At 32.0% G+C, this 20,021-nt stretch overlaps 2 protein-coding genes and 1 long non-coding RNA gene across 3 annotated transcripts; 1 reads left to right on the forward strand and 2 right to left on the reverse strand.

The window, feature by feature from the left end:
* The first annotated feature begins 215 nt into the window (after nucleotides 1-215).
* LOC134265875 (uncharacterized) lies at nucleotides 216-3,153 on the forward strand. Its single transcript, XR_009991845.1, has 3 exons — nucleotides 216-378; nucleotides 1,396-1,563; nucleotides 2,577-3,153. It is a non-coding gene; the product is annotated as an uncharacterized LOC134265875 (long non-coding RNA).
* A 659-nt stretch (nucleotides 3,154-3,812) lies between these two features.
* On the reverse strand, nucleotides 3,813-14,159 carry LOC134265876 (perlucin-like). The gene is made up of 5 exons (XM_062748101.1): nucleotides 14,065-14,159; nucleotides 10,230-10,333; nucleotides 9,877-9,973; nucleotides 5,195-5,408; nucleotides 3,813-3,907 (listed from the first exon to the last, which is right to left on the reverse strand). Exons 1-5 carry the CDS (start codon nucleotides 14,099-14,101, stop codon nucleotides 3,877-3,879), a joined length of 483 nt encoding a protein of 160 aa, XP_062604085.1. The 5' UTR covers nucleotides 14,102-14,159; the 3' UTR covers nucleotides 3,813-3,876.
* Nucleotides 14,160-14,877: 718 nt separating this feature from the next.
* Nucleotides 14,878-19,754, reverse strand: LOC134265874 (alpha-2-macroglobulin-like protein 1). Its single transcript, XM_062748100.1, has 10 exons — nucleotides 19,736-19,754; nucleotides 18,926-19,486; nucleotides 18,571-18,782; nucleotides 18,149-18,301; nucleotides 17,783-17,845; nucleotides 16,398-16,507; nucleotides 16,129-16,282; nucleotides 15,812-15,914; nucleotides 15,228-15,307; nucleotides 14,878-14,918 (listed from the first exon to the last, which is right to left on the reverse strand). The coding sequence occupies exons 1-10, from the start codon at nucleotides 19,752-19,754 to the stop codon at nucleotides 14,901-14,903; spliced, it is 1,473 nt and encodes a 490-aa protein (XP_062604084.1). The 3' UTR covers nucleotides 14,878-14,900.
* Nucleotides 19,755-20,021: the final 267 nt, after the last annotated feature.

Genomic DNA, 20,021 nt, shown 5'->3' on the forward strand with positions numbered 1-20,021 from the left:
TTTAAATACTCAAAACTTTAAAGAACATTTAGAATTGAAAACAATTTTTTAAATTTAAATGAAATATTTGTAGTGATGTATGAAGGAAGTCTTTGTCATTGATTTTAACAATATATTTATGTAAGCTCTATTCATAATACTGAATTATTTAAAGAAAAGCATCTTTCAAATGAAGGATATAGAGATAAAAAAACACACATGTGTTCAGACCCATTTACATTAATTTTGGAAACAGAGCTGTTATGTTTCGTTGGACTACGTAAAACAAATCACGTTTATTTTCACAGGGGTTTACTTCCTCTGCGTGCAATATTTCGTATAGTGGGAGTCCCGGGCAGTGCGTGCGACTCTCGTCAGGAGTGGACTATTACATTAGTAGTAAGTTTTTCTTACATGCTTAGTCATTTAATTTGATGCTGAAATGTTAACCAATATTCTATATATCATATGTACCAGAAAGAGAAAAGAAATTTAACAAAATTAAGATCTCGAAAGATTAGAAAAGCTGAATGTTTTCTTTTTTATATTACATAACTTGTATTACTAGTAATTCCACGTTTCAGAGGTTCAACATCTCGAAAAAACCAACAACTTTTTAAAAGGAATTATCAGGGCAAATATTGTGGAGAGAAAATATTAACGTTTTTATCGATTTATGGAGATGGGTGAACTTAGCGTGCAAAAACCCACAAGCTTCAGATATATAAAAATCATATTCAAGTTCTCATCATTGATTTTTGTAAAATCATGATAAAAAAAAAGTTTTGAGGAAAATTTTTCGTTGAAATTTATTCTTTTATAAAGAAAAATAATGTGGCATCCACTGCGTTCGAACCCTAGCAATAAAAATCCTGAGTTGCATTCTCTATTGAGACTAGCACGCTAACCACTACGCTACACAAGTCCTGATGAAGTGTGGCATTTAAATCATGTTTGTGATATGACCATTGACTTAAGGGACTTCAAGATTTTCTCGAAAAGATACGAAAGTTATGTCATAAACTTATATTTTTAAGGTACAGTGGGTCATTGCTCCATAATTTTGGAAACCAAAATATGTATGTTTTTATGCAAACTTTGAGGATTACCTTTCAAAAAAATGGAGAGAAGACCCACTCATAACGAAAAATAGTGTTATAGTGTGAAAAAATGACTCGTTTTGTCCTCTTTCGTGTATTCATAATATTTCATAGGCAAATAACTTCAATTTTCATGAGATTTGTGCAAGTTGTAGAGACTTTACATAAAGTATACTTTAATGTTAGATGAAATATTTAGGAAAATTTTGATATAATTGAGATTTAATTTTTCACCTTCATGTTTGTCGCGCTATGGGCTTATCTCTCGTCATGTTCATCCATCTCCTTTGATACAGAATATTTTCTTTGGTTACAGAGTACCGATCCTGTCCTTCAAACTACCGCCACTCACCTGTCCTTAACTTCTGTTATCGCCCTTTTCCAATACAACTAGACTTTCCCACCGCTAGGAGTCACTGTGAAAGTTTTGGAGACCGTCTGGCCATTCTTCCAACCATGGCACATATTAATTATATCAAAGAAGGTACATGTATATTATTAAGAACTTTACAAACAATGGCTAAAGTTAAACAAACAAATAAATCTGTTTACCCCCTTGTATTTACATTTGCTAATATCTTTCTTAGATGAACCTATTGAAGAAAAAATATGTTTAATTCTGTGTGAATGTTATTTGGGGGTCAGAGGTCATAGCGCGACCGAATCACAGAGCGAGGTGTTTTTGTCTGTCACGGTGAAACTTGCTTTGGAATATTCCTAAGTTAATAAAGATGAAAAAGATAAAATGATAAACAATAGGGATATTTTTCAATCACGAGATGCACAATAAATTCTCTTTCGATGTGAATAAGGTTTTGAAGACTAATTAATCTAAAACCGCACTTGCCTTTTTAACCCAAAATTCCTTTGGAGTTGTGTAAACTAAAACAGGCGATACCACCGCTTTTGACTTCAAATATTGTAAGAACTTATGAAATAGTTAGATTATTCTAAGCAGCGATCATTGTTCTTTCACTATATACAGATATTTCCTGAACTGGACTGCTAAACATGAATATAAACATTCAAATGAACTAACTTTGACCAAACAACTTATTGCGCGTCATAACAGGGCTATACGGCGGCCCCTTCGTGTAATATATGCAATTTTACTCGAAATTTATTCGTTTCAAATGTAAATATAAGTAATAAACAACAATGTTAAAAAGTTCACTGGGAAATGAACTTTGAGTTGGAACGTTATCAAATCTACTGAGAAGCCCTTCGGGCTTCATAGGATTTGATCACGTGACCAACTAAAAGTGCATTTCCAAGGTAACTTTTTAACATTGTTGTTTATTTCTTAATTTAACTCTACATAATCGATCATTGATTAAAAATATTTAATGAGTATTTGAAAACGTCCAATTTTTTAACAGAAACAAGTGAAATAAATATGTACCTGTAGTTGATAATACCAGGGTACATGTATTTGTCTTAGTACTGATGGGTATTGAAATAATAATTATGCACATTTTCCCTGTGATATTATTACAGAGAAACTGAGTGGATACCTCACTGGCCTGAAGTTTTGGGTGGGAGGTCAGTGGGATATCGCCGCAGGACAATGGCGATGGTTGGACGGAAGTTTGATATTCAATGGCATTGATATCACATCATGCCGCATTCTGACCGATTTTGGTGCCATCGTATGGGAGAAAAACTATAATCTAATGGATAGATTACCTTCTAGAGATGAAAAGTTCTTGTGCGAAAAAGTATTGGATTAGAAATGAACTTTTCTTAACAGAATGATCTCAGTAGATTTGAAGCTTCTGTTGGAAGCCAACAAAATAGAAATAAAGTTACTCTCACTTTACCATATAACGTAGTTTTGAAGTATTTTTTCACGCCTGGCAACCTTAAAACGGGTATGGGGTAGACGCAATACCTTGTCCTGTCTGCTATGGCGGTTATAGTCACATACTCAGGAATAAAGAAATGAGTATTACACGTGGTCTAAATCAGAGAAGATTTGAAGATGATACATTTATGAATTCATATACTAGGAATATACATATCTTTTTAATGATCTATTAAAAGTCAGCGTAGTAATCGGTAAATGTGATGTCGAATTCTTCTTGAACATGTTTTTATTTTACGCAAGCTTTTCATTAACTCGAAGAAACGTAAATGTATAACGAGAATTTGGTAATACAAGTATTATGATACTTTTGTAATACATGTAGAATACTTTCTTTATTCTTATACTCACGCTAATACATATCTTATAAAATTGTAAATAAACTACGTATTCCCACGTGTTTTACCCCGCAATATTTCTCTCCTGTCAAAATAATAAAAATGGAAGATAAGGTTCTGATAGCAGTGTCTATCATCGTACTATGCACTGCTTGATATATTCCAAAAGTCCTCTTCCCCTTCCCGTAAAACCACGAGTTTTTCTATATCTTTACTTGAATTGCGGCCATTATTATTTACCATGTGCTTTTTTTCAGTAATGATATAAATAGGATGACTCCCAATGGGAGTACATTTGATTTCTATTTTGGATAGGGAATCGCAATCTGTAACCCGGTTTCTGCTAGTAAAATACAAAACCGGACTTTGCGCGCAGAGACATTTTCTTTTCCAAAAACCCAATCTAGCAGAATAAAAGAATTGTGTTTGGCACTGATGGCCAATCACTTCAATAGGTTTATGCATTTACTTCACAAATTGAATCCTTTGAAATTAATAAAATATTTGCCATGCATTCAAAAACAGTCTTTTCATGAAGTTTTCCTTTATACTTTATATATACAGTTAACGTCTTTATCTGTGGAGTTGAAACCAATCAGCCAACGACATCACCCCCGGGACGAGATCTACAAATAAATATTTCAAATCATTTTAAAAAAAATGTTTTCTTTTTTAAAACCAGACAGCACAATCCTCTATAAAATATGATACCCCTCAAGAATCTTAAAATAAAGTGTTAATAATTTAACAATTTTCTCAAAAATGAGGTACATCATCACTCATTAGTGTAATATTCTTTTTCTAATCCCAACGGAAATTCTTTAATTTGCTGACACATGTATCACAATGTCAGTTAATGCCTGTTTATTGTTAGAGTCATTTAGAGTCATTTTAAAAATAGAAATCAAAATAATAATTATGAATGATTTTGGTGAATTATTATGGATTACAAAAATATATTTTTAGGAACGTGTTATCAAACTTTAATCGACCATAATTTTCTGCATATTCTTAAACCGAGGCAAGCTACTGACAGAGAAGTTGAAGTAACTGGGATTTAAATAATCCTGTTTAAATACAGCATTTCGTGATTTCCATTGTTGTTAAAATGACTTGTTTTCAAATATATCTATCATTGTTTCATATTTTGATTGACATATGTCATACAAATTGTTTGACTTCTGTTTTTATACAAAAATTGACTAAATTTGGCCAAAGGTAATAAACAAATATAAACAAATATCAGGCATTTAAAACTCTTCTGAATAATCAGACCAGAAAAAATAATAAAAATAAATAAAAAATAAATTGATACATTTTTTTAAATAAATAAAAATATTGTGCTTGTTATTATCATTTCTATTTCTCTCATAATGGACCTAGGCAAGGGTTTGACTGACCAAAATTTTAAGAAAATAATAAAATTTTTATTTACAATTTTAAAACTCTGTTAAGATATATTAACTTATTGTTATTATATTGCCTTTGAAACGTTAGTATATAAACATTGTTTTACAGTAAAAATAATTATTTGGGAATCTTTGTTTGAGGAAAAGTCTCGACCAGAAGAGGAAAAGACTCGCTTTAAAGTGAGTCTTTGCCGGGAGAAGTTTCACTATATAGCCAGCCTTCAGAGGGATATCTGGCTATGGTAGAAGTCTCACCATACGACACCGATCACATGTAAGAAAAAAGTACGATATGGTAAGATATTTTGTACAATATTTTTTGTTCCAAGTGAAAAAAACAAATATGGATATTCATACGTTAATGGAAAAAACAACGCCGCATTGATAACTCAAAACATGACTGTTCTATTCAGACGTACAGCTGACCAGGCGTGAAGCCATTAGATACATGTACCATTAGAAACAGTCATATGAAATAAAGTCAATTAATTTTTAGACACTTACTCTCTTTCACAAATAAAATGGCGTTGCTGGTCGCATGGTGTGTCATTCCAAAGAAAACTGTTCCATTTTATTTCCAAGCAATGCTCATTATTTCCTTCATTATTTGGCTCCCCTGGCATCCAGGCTGTGTACCCCATACTAAGAAGTGTTTTACTTGTCATCCACATCCATTCCCCTTCCAAAATAATGTCACTTCCACCGAGCCAGAACCCGTCTATAAAATTAAATAAATGGGGGCCAGTCATGATAAAAAATAAAAAAAGTTATACTAGGTAATGTACTCTCATCCCTAGAGAAATTTAAATATATATACGAGAGATGATCAAAAAGTTCGCGAACTAATTGAATAGCTTCCATAAAATAATTAAAGTAAGTTTTCAGTGTTTGTCATCTCTCACGAGAGATGACACATTAAGTTTGATTTCCGGATGTGAGGTCCCAGTGTAAGCAGCCATTAAAAATCGGTAAGCCTCGGATGATTACGCTCGTGCGGGGCAAGTACTATCCGAGGAGCACCGAGTGGTCACTTTGATGATGATGCGATTTTCTAAATATAGAGAGGTAAACAATGAGCGACCCAAACATTGGAAAAGAAAAAGGGCTGCACAGGAATCACAGCTAGAGGACCAGACACACAATATCGCCATGGTGTTCAAAATATATGTACTTATTTAATCATGTTTACATGTAGGCTACTGCGTAAATGATCTATGGTGTGCACCAGATGGAATATTCTAACTAGGTCAGCGCGTTAAATCACAAATGATCTGCTGAGGCGTGGATCCAAGAATTAACAGAAAAACAACATCAAAGTTAATACATTTACATTTAGTACTATAAACTGCTATGAATTGATGTCGAAAACTTTTTTAAGGTTGTCATTCTATAATTTATTGCCATTTTTCCATAATAAAAATACATGTATGGGGATAAGAAGAGACAAGAATATATTTGAAAAAAACTACTAGCATTGGAAGAAAACTCTGTCTCACAAAGAGTATGATCGAGTATTTTCTTGAATGTTTACAGTTTTCTTTTTAATCATATACCCCGGTATAATAAAAGAACTTGCAATCATTTTTTATACAATTTTCAATTGTATTAATAGCAAAAAAGTATTCAAATCACCTTTTCTATTTCATTGAAATGAAGCCAAAATTAAAATATATTCCTAAAACAGTCGTAAATTCAGGGTTGGCAAATTGGGATTTTTTCCAGATAATTCGTGAATGCTTAATTTTAGCTGATACCTTTTAAATTTTACTATCATATTGCGCTAAGTGGAACTTGGTCAGCTGCTGTTACTATCTTGAGTGTGTTTTTAAATAAATTAACAAATACAAATGCATTTAAAATTCTTTTAGTTATAATTATATTATGTGAATTTAAAAAAATTTCTCGGAAAATATGAATTGCTCATTGATTTTATCTGAATAGTATACGAAGGTATGAAATTAATTGCCAATTCATTCTTTCCTTTATGTTTAACGTATTTTAAATTGACATCCAAATTTTCTTTCAAAAATGTAATTATTCCAAAGTTAGATACATGCCTATATGAAGATTATAATCCTTTCACATACTAAAGTATGACGGTAAAAGATCTCAACCCCCCTTTTCTGTTAGTTTGAATTCCATTTCTAATGCATCAAATTCTTTTGATATAATATATTTAGACACAAAATGACTTATACCGGTAATAATTTTGATTTCATGGACCGGGCGAAATGACTGAAGTCTGCAGAACACCATAATATACAGATAAAAGTAACACTCTCAAATATTTTTTATGCAAAAGTAATTAAATTTAAATATTTGAAAAAAAAAAACCTTAAACGAGGAAAATTCAAATCATGACAAGGTCAAAAACTTTATATGTATCTCACACAACTTTTCTGGCTGATTTTCTAACGGTACAAAGATCTCAACACCTCTTTTCTGTTAGTTTGAATTTCATTTCTAATGCATCAAATTCTTTTGATATAATATATTTAGACACAAAATGACTTATACCGGCAATAATTTTGATTTAATGGACCGGGCGAAATGACTGAAGTCTGCAGAACACCATAATATACAGATAAAAGTAACACTATCAAATATTTTAAATGCAAAAATAATTAAATTTAAATATTTGAAAAAAAAACCTTAAACGAGCAAAACTCAAATCACGACAAGGTCAAAAATCTTTATATGTATCTCACACAACTTTTCTGGCTGATTTTCTAACGGTAAAAAGATCTCAACCCCCCTTTTCTGTTAGTTTGAACTCCATTTCTAATGCATCAAATTCTTTTATATAATATATTTAGACACAAAATGACTTATAACGGCAATAATTTTGATTTAATGGACCGGGCGAAATGACTGAAGTCTGCAGAACACCATAATATACAGATAAAAGTAACACTCTCAAATATTTTTTATGCAAAAATAATTAAATTTAAATATTTGAAAAAAAATCCTTAAACGAGCAAAATTCAAATCACGACAAGGTCAAAAATCTTTATATGTATCTCACACAACTTTTCTGGCTGATTTTCTAACCGAATATGTTTCAATCAAACGTGTCCCAAAATTAGTAGTTTTAGGATTTTCCATATAAAAGAGTTTTCTAAACACGATTTATATATAGTTCAGTGTGAAATGCTTAAGCATGAATCGTGATATTATTTAGAAAATTTCAGAAAAATATGTTTTCTTCAAATCTGAGTCCCTGCCCGGCCCTTTAACCTTTCACTGTTGTAAATGCAAGTTCACTGCAAGTCATCTCCCTTATCCATACTTTTTCTTTTAGTATATATAGTCATGTCTTCTCCAAATAAATGGTTTTTCAGAAAAAATCAAAAACTTTAAACCTTTCCTTCCCATCTACAACATACGATTTTGGAGTTTGAAAGCTACCCCTTTTCCTGTGTTCAATATCTAATTACCATTCCCCTTAAAATAATAATAAAAATATTCTGTCTTTAATAGAAAAATGTTACATTCCACTGTTTATTCTTTGACACAGATGGAGCCAAAGAGATGACATTTAAGGCTTTCTGGAAAGCCAAACTTGTAAAGTAATTCCTCTCCGAATTTAATGCACATCTGTCACGGTTCTGCCCATGCGCAAATCACGTGGTCCAGACACTCACGTGACATGCTCCGTAGCATTCTGTTTACAGAAGATAAAACATTTTAGAGTCATATATCTTACCATTCAAGTTATTTTACATAACAAGAACAGTTATTTGTCAGAAGTAATCTAATGTTGGAAAAAGGATAGGTGGATAAGGATATCTTTTCCCAGAAAGAACATTGTGGCCATCACATACCGAGTCCTCTGACTTAGGAACGTCATTTATCTAATAGGGATATATACTTTAATCATATCTGATATATTACACGATATTTTAGGGATTTAATATTTACAATTATTATTGTTAGGATGTTCAACTATTTTTCTATTCATAACGTCATAACTAATTGGTGATCTTTCATAAATTGCTCAACTAAGGACACATCTCTTTCCAAGGGGTGGCATAGTGGTTAGAACGTCTGCCCTAGAGTCGCAAAGGAGTTTATCCTTATGTCGCGGGTTCGAATCCCACTTTTGGACGTGAAGACCGGTCCTTCGAACGAGACCGTATAAACCGAGGTCCCGTGTCGCAGTACCTGTAGGTGCTGGCACGAAAAAGATCCCTCACTGCTCAATGACCCTTGTGCCGAGAATAGGGCAAAATTGAAGAAGTTCTCCATCGAGAAGTGGTGGCGTCTCCATATGAGTGAAAAATTCTCGAGAGGGACGTTAAACAACATACAATTAATCAATCAATCTTCCCCAGGTTTCTTTCACTGGACATCAAAACAAATTTCATTTTTAACCATCCGTCTTCCTTCACTAAAACAATCAATTATTGAATTTGTCTTCATAAACCTTGTAGAAATTATTATATGCTACTGCATAGGAATTTCCAAGTTATGCGTTAAACTTTACAGCCCTTCGTTGCTCGAGTAAGACTGTGTCAACCATGCATTTTTTGTCATAAGTCACCTAAACACTGACTTCATTTTCACATTGTGAAGTTACAATCATGAAGCAAAACATTATCATGTGCTATTTACAGAACATGTGTATGACTATATATGTGCCAAATTTTATTTAAGAAATAAGATATCATTTTGAGACTTTCATTGGGATATGAAATCGGTCACATGATCGAATTCAATAACGCCCGAAGGGTGCTTTAGTAGATTTGATCAAGTACCGACTTCCATGTCATGTCCCAATGAAACTCTAAAAATATGACATTTTATTTCTCATATTTCTATTTGTATTCACATAGCAAAAACAAAATGCACTATTTAGAGTTTGTTGTTGAATTGCAACATAACGTATATATACGACGTCATATGACGTCATAGTCAAGACTTTCCAAATGTCTTGCACGGTTTTAATTAGTACTGTCATAAAAGGAAAGACATTGGCAAAGGTAAATATTCTAATCTGAATTGTGGGTTTGTAATTATAGGAATAATTCGCAAACTTTTTGATCATACTTCGCAAATGTCTGTTATTAAGAAAAACGTCAACTCCTGAGCTGAAACAATTTTCATCAGGCTTGATATGTTTCTTGGTCTTTGCATGTACCACTAGAATGTATTTTTTGTTAATGATGCTTAAGGTTGAAGCTTACTTCCTTTTCCAAGTTGCCTCACGTGCTGCGCTAAAAAGTTTTCTTCAATTGACGTCTGTACTTCAGCAAGCTCAGATTCAAAGTTTTTACAGAAGTTCTATGATGTATAAACGTTTTATTCAATTCCTTATCATTAAGTGGAATATACAATCAATGGTTATTATATTTGATGGCAAGTTTCATTAAAATTCTGATATAAAGGAACGCTGTTCAATTTTCAAGTAAGATGACAGAACATTTTACGAAAGTTCTATATTCTTTCTGAAAGTTCTGAGTACATGTGATTCTTCGAGGTTTCTTTGAAAAAATTTGTAAACTGTGAAAAGAAACATGTATCAGAATACACAATTTACCAAAGCGTCGTTCCAGTCTAACATTGTATGATCCACAAATAAGTAACATTGTCCACTATGCTTTATCCAATTATCTGGACAGTCAGCTTCGATGGCGTTCACGCCTAGATAGTGTATGAAAAATGTTAATATAGCCTGTTACTCTTAAACACATTTTTTAAAGCATCTCTTAAACAACGGATGCGTTAAAAGATACCAATCTGTACTGAGATTCACGATTTCCAAACATCTTATTGTTGCTTATTATAATATTAATGAATATTTTTCGCAGTTCAAAGTTTTTACAAGCTTAAAATATTATAAACTTAGATAACGAATAATTGCCTTTAACAAATTACCATGATGAATCAATCAAATCCTAACTAAAAACATAATCAAGTTTTAAGTTTAGAATGTTGTATAGATTCTGGAAATTTATATTTTTAACAAGATGTGTTTGTGAAACACTGATGCCCCCGTATGGCAGCGTAGGATGATTGAAATTTCTCAAATGCAAGTCAAAATCCAACGTCAAGGTCAAAAGATCAAATTTGTTGTAACCGAAAGGAGGTCTTCTCACAAGGAATACACATGTGAAATATGAAAGCCATATTACTAATGGTGCAAAAGTTTTGGTCCAGGATAAAGTATTTTTTAAGTGGGTCAAACTTTAAGATCAAGGTATAAGGTCAATAATCAAAATTGTTGGTGTTTAAGGAAGGTCCTATCACAAGGCATATACCTGTGAAATATGAAAGCCAAAGTACTTACAGTTCAAAAGTTATGTTCAAGATTAGTGTGTTTTAAAAGTGGGCTAGACTCTAAGGTCAAGGTCAAATATTTTAAAACTCAAATGAAATGTATTGTCACAGTTAATGTACATTTTAATTATAAAAGCCTTAGCACCATTTTTTTCAAAAGTTATGACTACGGTTAATGTCCGTAAAATTTTGGTAAAAGTGGGTCAAACTCAAAGGTCAAGATCACAAGGTCAAATTTGGTGGTACTGAGAGAAAGATCTTGTCACAAGCAATACTCCTGTGAAATATGAAAGCCACAGCCCCACCCACTCAAAAGGTATGGACAGGGTTAAAGTTTTTGCAGATAAACAGACAGTTAGACAAACAGACGGACGGACAGGGCATAGACGATATACCCCAAATCTTCGATTACAGGGGCATAAAACAGCACAGCACCATGGATAAAACAGAACCTTCTCTACACTACTGAGTTCTGATTCTATGGTATTCTTCTGCAGTAAAAGTGAGTTGCCCTTACATATATATTCTAAAAATTAAAATTTACAGTATATTACTCAATTGTAATTAATTCAGCTAAACTACGGAAGCCCATTTAGGACCTATCGCAAAATATTTTGAATCCGATATAACGAATTGTCGAATTTTTTTTATAATGAATTTAATTCGTTATAACAATTTCTCTGAATTCGTTATAATGAATTTAATCTGTTATAACAAAGAAGAAGGTATGGTTTTTGCTTTATTGCGCCCTAAAAATGTAATAATATCAAATAGTTTTGAAACTGGCTTAAATATTAGTTAAGTATATGACTGTGATAAGTCAGGAAAGAATATGGCATGAATGCTTACCATTCTGCAAATATGACGTCATTAATGTGATGCATTTATCTATTTTCAACAGAAAAAGCCTCAAAATGGCCCATTTCAAGGGTGATTTTCCTTTAGAAAATAGTGTCCACAGCCGTCGCCCAATTTAATTTTTTGATATTTAGTGCAAAAGTCAATAACAAATCACATATCTCAAGATCATTGTGGGCGATGACTGTGGACAATATTATTTGAAAGAAAATTCCATTGAAAATTGGTGTCTTCTGCAACTTTGGAAGAAAATATGGCAAAATGCACATGTTTATGACGTCAAAATTAGCATTTTAAAACACATGTAAGAAAAATGATTTGTATGATTTTTTCTGCATTGAATTTCAATTATTCAGAAAGCAAGAGTTTTCAACTTTTACACCAGTTTCATTTTTTTAGAAAATCACAGGGCAAAATTTTTATGGAAACCATATCTTGTTCTTTGTTGATTTCGTTATATCGAATTCAAAAATTTGTTAATACGAATTAAACTTGTATAACGAATTGAATTCGTTTAAACGAATTCCATAATTTATTATAACGAATTAAATTCGTTAAAACGAATTCGACAAATCGCTATATCGAATATATATATATATATATTTCTGTAGGCCCTGATTATTGAATTTGATTAAGCGAATTTAATTCGTTATAACAAACTTTGGAATTTGTTTAAACGAATTTAATTTGTTATAACAAATTTTTGAATTCGTTTTAACGAATTTAATTCGTTATAACAAATTAAAGAATTCGTTATAATGAATTCAACAAATTTGTTATAACAGATTAAAATCGTTATAACAAATTCAAAGAAATTGTTATAATGAATTAAATTCGTTATAACAAATTCGACAATTCGTTATATCAAATTTCAAAAATATTTTTATAGGTCCTAAATGGGCTTCCGTAGTATGAAGTAGTATGAAACACATGGAGATAACGAAACAGTATTTAAGATCAAAAGTCCATAAAAACAATACAAAATAGGATCAGAGCAAACACGGACCTTCAAAACGTGGGATCAGGTGCCATGTATTCTTAACATTTTAAAGACAATATAAAATAATCAAACATGTTATCTGCAAGTATTGTCTCTGTGAAAGTAAATAACAGTGATTCTGTTCACTGATACTATTTTGTGTTTGAATATTTTTCCTGGGGTTAAATTTAAATAGTAAAGCTCAATATTATTACTTTAATACAAAAATGTTTCTTAAGGTAGTCCGATCCTCAGGTTTATAAAATTAGCAGTTTAGTAATCAAAAATACTCATAAGAATAACTCTGAATCCACAAAGTTATGTAAATTTATCCACAGTGTTTCTTCAAAGTTAAAGATTAAAGTTTATCGTATTATATAGGGAAAATGGTCAAATCTCCAAAATATCAGCAATGCATTTTCTAATTGCAAATTGATCAACAAATATATTTTAGGTTTAAAAACTATAGGTATCCAGGCATTCAGAGAATTTGTCATGATTTATTTTATTTATTTGGTATTTTTTGTCTTCTATTTCTGTCATGTATCTTATAATACATAGTGTAAAAGGCTTTTGCTATCATTGCAAGACACCACAAATCACTTCTCATTTCATATCATGCTAATAAGCATTGGAATCTAAGTCTGGATTCAAGAAAATCTTATTTCTCTAAAAGTGTATTATTTTTTTTCCTCCTTTTATAGGGTACAAATGTCAACTTTAATACGACCATTTCTAAGACTTCCAAAGACCTTGCATCTTATAAAGATGAATTAGATGAAAATTGTTGCATGAAAAAATTTCATTTTCAAGCTTCATTTTGATGCATTTCAAATAAAATATTAATTTTTGGAGTTATCCTTCCTGGCTGAGGATCGGATATCCTTAATGTCCAGAACATTTTGCAATGGTGTAGAGAGGGTCCTTACATGGAATTTTGAATTCTGTTAAATTAGAAATAATTTTTTTTTCCTTATTGCATCAATTTACACAGTCATGTTCAGTCTCCACGATGCCGGAATTTTGTACTATTGAAAATCTGTCTTACCTGATGAATATTTTCTAGGTGATCAAATTTCACAACCAAATATCCATGATTTCGAATTTCAATTTCATCAACATTATCAGATTTTTCAAAAGACGGGAATATACTTACGCACTGTATCAAAACAATGATTGTCATTTATTTTTGTTGAAAACTAGCATTAAGTCAACTTTCAAAAAAAAAAAAGAAAACAAACAAACAATAAAAACTCACATATTAGTAATAGGAGCAAGGTAAGAAAAGACTCCATGCCATAACATTTATTAAATGCAAATTTCCTGCATAATATGAATGCACTGTCCAGGTTGTTTCCTCAGTTTGGTTAGATAAGATAAGACATTTTCTCACAATCTGAAAGAAGGTCAAATTAATAAGTTGGGAACTGATGTAACATTTATTTTTAAAAAGATAAGCTTATTCTAACATATGAAAATAAAAAACCATACTACGTTTACCCCCCGTCCTTCACACATTCGCCTATTGATGTAACTGTTCCTTTTCCATCTTCTGACATCTCAGAAATGTCTTGTATGTTAATAAATAATTCTTTTTGCCGTAATGATTTCTGTAGTTTTACGTCCTGTTCGAATATTTTTTTTTCATTTATATAGATATGAAAGTTGTGAAGATAACAAATGATGTTTCATTTCATGTATTCGATCTCAAAAGTCCATTAAACATTACAAAATAGAGGCTGGAACAAACACGGACTTCCAAAACATCAGAGGTGAGATCAGGGGGAATGGAGGAGTGAGCATCCCTTACCGACCGGTCACCCACAATGTGCTCCATGTTATGTTTGGGCGAAAAACAAGGGAAAAACCGTGGACAACTCAGTGTGTAAATATCCTTACAATCAGTATGAAAAAAGTCAGTCAGCATTTGACTTAATGATAAACTGTATTTGTTAACAAGGTCATTGTATCGACTTTGTTGTTTTTGTGAATCAAGGACGACAATATGTTAACAAATGAATATTGGAAATTATTTTATTGGAAAAAAAATACACAATAAAAAGTTTAATCTTTCATTTAATCGATGGGTAGTCTTTATTTCGTCTTTGTCCCCTACAAAATACAGATAAGAAAAAATGCTGATATATACATAAGTATATGATTTTTCACTTAAGTACAATAACGTTCACATTTATTCTACTATATGAAAACTATGCTATCTTTCATTGGATTTTTCTCGTTTCTATGTAAAATTACACTGCCAGGGACATAAAATACTAGTAATATCAAAGAAGTCTCTTAATTTCGTTAAATCATGTACAATATCGATATCTGCTTTTAGTATATATATTCCACTCAAAACTTTGAAACTAAGACTATAGAAAGGGATCTTTTTGGTCCATGAGGAGGTTTTCGACTTACACATCGACAAGATGGACAAACATCACAGTAACTGGTTTGCTTCAAGATGGAAGGTGTATAGAAGGTTGTTACTTGGTGTTCTGGAAAAACACAATAGACATAATGAAACCATGCTCTATACACTTTTTTAAAATTCAAATCTTGACTTAATGATAAAACGATTCAAGGCTGTAGAGGTATATGATACGGTTAAATATTTAGCAGAATAGTAGAAATTGTCTAAATTCATATTTACCTTTTTAAAATTCTATACATTTAAATGTCATGCTTTTGACATTGTTACAAAAAATACAGGTTATAGACACAAAAGGAAAATCAAAGAGCAACCAATCACACATGGAAACTATGCTAACTCATAAGTGTTTGCTTTCCTTTCATAAAATAAAGCTTTCTTCGCTAGTGCAAATTTCACAGAGCATAAAAATAATTTAAAAACAGTTTTTCATTTCATCCTTAATTGATTTCTAAAGAAAATCTAAATGAGTTTTCTTTTATCCAAGGCATATGTCATTTTAAAGACCTTTTCGGATATATCATAAAAAGTTGATAAAACCACAATTGTGAAAGGGAACCAAATTATGTACCTGGATTATAATACTCGTACACTCGTACAGGTGAAGGTTTTATATTTGCAACCAAAGTGCTTCTTTCCACATTAATCGTGACACAAGCTTCATTCCTGGTGATCTATAAATATATAAAAAGGTTACATGTATTTATTAAATGTTTTTCCATCAAATATTTGTGAAAATTTTAACATTTAAAAATTCTAACCCACGATTTTATATAAAAAAAAGAACGGTGCACAAATTTAAAGTAAATACTGAAAAACTGATTTTACAGTATACCTATTTTCCATTTTTTCTCCTATTTTCAGATAAGTAATATAGGAGTTACTGACCTCATCAAAATATAGTACCACGTTTCTGTCATCGAGTTCTGACTTCCTGAGATTTTGATGATAGCTTATGCTCTCCATGTCAGCTTCATATCCCGACGGGACGCCGTATTCTACAATAGCCATACCGCTCCCCACAGCTGTAGATGTGTTATACCTAAACAATTCGGTAATATTTGTAATCTAGATAAAAGTAAATTATCCTACTTGTAATATATACATAAATACACGTAGAACTTGGCATTTTTTTTTGTTAAATAAAGCTTTTGTACCTTGTACATATCTTTGTAGTTATAGTTTCCATAGTTTCTTTCAGACTTGTTACATCGATCAAGAAGGCTGGTTTTTCTATTTGTTCCTGAACATTATAATTCACTGCCACCTTAAAGAGAACATGTTAAAGTTTACGTGTATTGAAAAGTATTCTGTCACTATATTATCAGTTTAGCATGTCAATGTATAGAGTACTGAGCAGCAATTTATTCAAGAAGTGGTGTGAATCAGATGTGGATACTTAAAAAATCCAAGGGACTTTAGGACAATTTGAAATCGCAAGGTCTTACCTAAGTCAAATTAATTAAAGTCCAGGCTTTTTGATATCATTGACAGCTGCTTTTTCAATAAAAATGGAACTCGTAAATTAACTAACCTTGTTTTAAAAACATTCTGACTGTACACACAAGTATTCTAATATATTAATATTTGTAATCATCTAAATGCAACTGATCTTTTAAAAAATCAAGATAGCAGATATAGCATTATAGGAACTAGGGTATTACTGTAATTAAAATCTTCTTTGTATTGGAATTTGAGCAAAAAAAAACCCATTTATTATTCATGTCGAGACCACTAGATTTTCTGACGTCAGCATAAATTTGTAAATTAGCTACCTGTTTTTACCTACTGCTGAATGAACCGCAATGCATTGTGGGCTACTGCAAGCACACCCAGCTGTGTTAAAAATAAAGGGCAACTTCAATTGTCCCTTGGAAACTTATTTTCAATTCTTTTTTGAGATTTGTGAAAGAAATACTTAAAATGATGTACAATCTTTCATTTCTATGCTCACATTTACAAAATTTGCTTTATGAAGACTTATATCAACTTATAATAGTTACATCGGCCTAAACCATTGTTCAAAGAGACGTAGGTGCTATCGTGTCGATAAAACATTGATTTTTTTTTTCACGTGATATACTTGTAGATAGTTTTAGCAGGTACATGTAATATATAGGTCCTTGGTTTACACAGCAGGAGAAGGTTTGCAATTATTATTTAATTCCTCAATATTATCAGAAAGTGTTTTATGTACACGTACATGTAAACGTCAAAGCGTTTGTACGGTATTCGAAGCAACTATTAATCATCTAAAACAAGTCTAATATTAAATGTGAGCATGAAGCAATGTCTTTAGAATATAATCTTTCAATTTCAAGTGGTAAAAAAGCTCTCCAGTTTTCCGGTGACGAGTTAAATATTGTGCAGTAAACCGACGAAAACCATGTGTCACCATTGAATCGTAAACACGTACTAGACTGTCACGCTTTGGGACTCATTCACTTGATTGGAGAACGGGTGTGACAAAGACATCGTCAGGTGTTGAAAATTGCCTATAAGGTAGTGGTCTCGACCTGTTATAGAAAGCACTATAACTTACCTGGACCAAAGCCACTCCGTGACCACTTGCTGTAACATTAACCATGTCTGGAACTCCAGAGGGCTGTATAATGCAAAATAAATGCGATGTTGGGAAATGCATTATGAAAATAGAAAAAGGAAAATTCCATTCAAACTATAACCGACTCCACATAAAATTTTATTCCCTCCAAAAATAATCTTATTCTTTGCAGGAATATCATACTGTTTTCTAGGAATGCCTTATCCTATGGATAAAGGGTATAGAATAACAAGGCAATATATTTTTCCTTAATTATATGAATAGTAAATTTAGTTCAAATTTTTAAAATTATCTAATTGGGTCTCAAATATGCTGTTCAAATATGTTTGGCAATCGATATCTTACCTGAAATTTCTGAAGTACCATCTTGTTTCTCTCATTGACATTGAAACTGTGACTTTCATTGTGAGTGTTGACCTTGACATTTAAGTCTAGGTGTGAATTTACAGACGGGGAATGTGTAAGTTCGGACAATGCTTGTAAGGCCAGAACGGTGTCCTTATGAATAAAATGTTGTATAACAGTAAATATTACTATATTTGCATATTGATTTAAATTGAGATTTATATATATTTAAAAGTATTATTATTTCATATTTTTTATTTGTATTTCTTTTAGTCTTTTTGAAATAAATTTTTAAATTATGTAATGCAACGACAAGTTCATAATCACGGTAGATATTACAGTTGCCTTTTCCTAGTACTATTGCTTGAAACTCGACCCTAGAAGTAACAGAGATAAAATTTTGTCTATTGATTCAAAATTACCTGAGTAGACGCAAAGCCTCCATTTGCATTTCTTTGTTTTAGAATCCATTTCAGTATTTTCTGCGCCTGAACATATTGCTGACTCTTCATATAATAGAGGAGTGTGTATGCCGACGTCTCAATATCTACTGGAGTTGCTCGAGTGTTGGGACTATTCCAGAGATAATTTGGAGATTTTCCAGATGACTCCCATGGCAAGTCAATATCAACAACTGCAAAATGACGAACTCATATAAAATCAACATTGATTTGCAGCTTTCAGAAAATTTGACAGTAAAGCAGGAATAAACTGAATCACTTATTTCCTGTAATCAAAAAAAATATTGGGCTAACCCGACAAATGAACACAACTCACCATGACAATTTTCACCACCCAGGGATAGCTGGACCTGTTGAAGAGCATTATAGTCGGACACTCTGAATACGTGATTGATATCAGAGGCAATATTTTCTAACTCTCTTTGTCCAATTCCACTTCCGATGCCGATAGAATAAGTAGTGACTCCGATAGATCGCAGCGCTTCAGCAGCTACTTTTGTGGCGGCAGGATTGTTAGATTGTCCGTCTGTTATTACGATTACAATTCTGCTGGAATTCATTGTTGCCCCTTTCGATGCAATAAAACTGTTGTTTTCCACATACCGAAGTGCTGAGGCGGTGTCTGTGCCACCTGCATAATATGGTACTCTGGAAACAGCATCCCCAATTGCGGAGGCAGTTTGATATGCATTTAAAGGGAATGCTTCATAAACTCGAGAGCTGAAGGTTACAACAGACACTTTTGTTTTTCCATTGGTAAAATCAAATGAACTGGTCATGTCCCGAACAAAGGATAGAATGCTCTGAAAGTTCCTGGAACCGATACTACCACTGGAGTCCAGAACAAACACAATGTCAGCGGCTGGTTCTGTGCATGCTTCAACAGAAAGAAATAACCTTAAACATCATTTATTTGATAAGTCAAAAAAAAGCAAAATAAAAAAAAACAACGAAATACGGAACCACACAATGAAAAAATATTACGAATAAAATATCATTTATATTTTTTAAATCTAAATAATGATTATGCTTCTAAACTAGTAGGGATAAATATTCATTTCAATAATTTCATCTATGAATGATTTATAGATAAACTAGAGGTACTGTGAACAATGAGCTCACTCACTAATATCCTCGCCTCCCATACGGTTATACGAGGGACGTTCAATAAATAATGTCATCGGGGCTCGGAAAGAAACAAAAAACGCTTATCTATGATTTCGTCTTAATGATTTAACTAAAATATTCTCTTTTAATTAAAACACATGTCCGTAACCTTTTTATTCAACTTCTAATTGTTTTTAGAACACATTTTTGAGTATGACCCTTCGTAAACTGAAATATGGCAGATCCTATGATTTGCTGTACTTGTTTTTTTCTTTCTGATAGATGTTTTTCTAACTTAAGGAAAT

The sequence above is a fragment of the Saccostrea cucullata genome, unplaced genomic scaffold, assembly GCF_032062105.1.
Source record: "Saccostrea cucullata isolate Sc308-1 unplaced genomic scaffold, CSIRO_AGI_Scuc_v1 ctg10741, whole genome shotgun sequence".
Taxonomy (NCBI): domain Eukaryota; kingdom Metazoa; phylum Mollusca; class Bivalvia; order Ostreida; family Ostreidae; genus Saccostrea; species Saccostrea cuccullata.

Bases quoted from the DNA above. Each gene is read 5' to 3' on its own strand.
- LOC134265876 (XM_062748101.1), bottom strand. From the start codon at position 14,101: ATGGAGTCTTTTCTTACCTTGCTCCTATTACTAATAT. The intron at 5,409-9,876 runs GTAAGCTTCAAC...TTAATTTTATAG, and splicing joins GAGGCAACTTGGAAAAGGAA to ACGGGTTCTGGCTCGGTGGA. The intron at 3,908-5,194 runs GTAAGTGTCTAA...ATTTATTTGTAG, and splicing joins CATTTTATTTGTGAAAGAGA to ATCTCGTCCCGGGGGTGATG.
- LOC134265874 (XM_062748100.1), bottom strand. The intron at 18,783-18,925 runs GTGAGTTGTGTT...GTCATTTTGCAG, and splicing joins GGGTGGTGAAAATTGTCATG to TTGTTGATATTGACTTGCCA. The intron at 18,302-18,570 runs GTAATTTTGAAT...TTTATTCATAAG, and splicing joins GAGGCTTTGCGTCTACTCAG to GACACCGTTCTGGCCTTACA.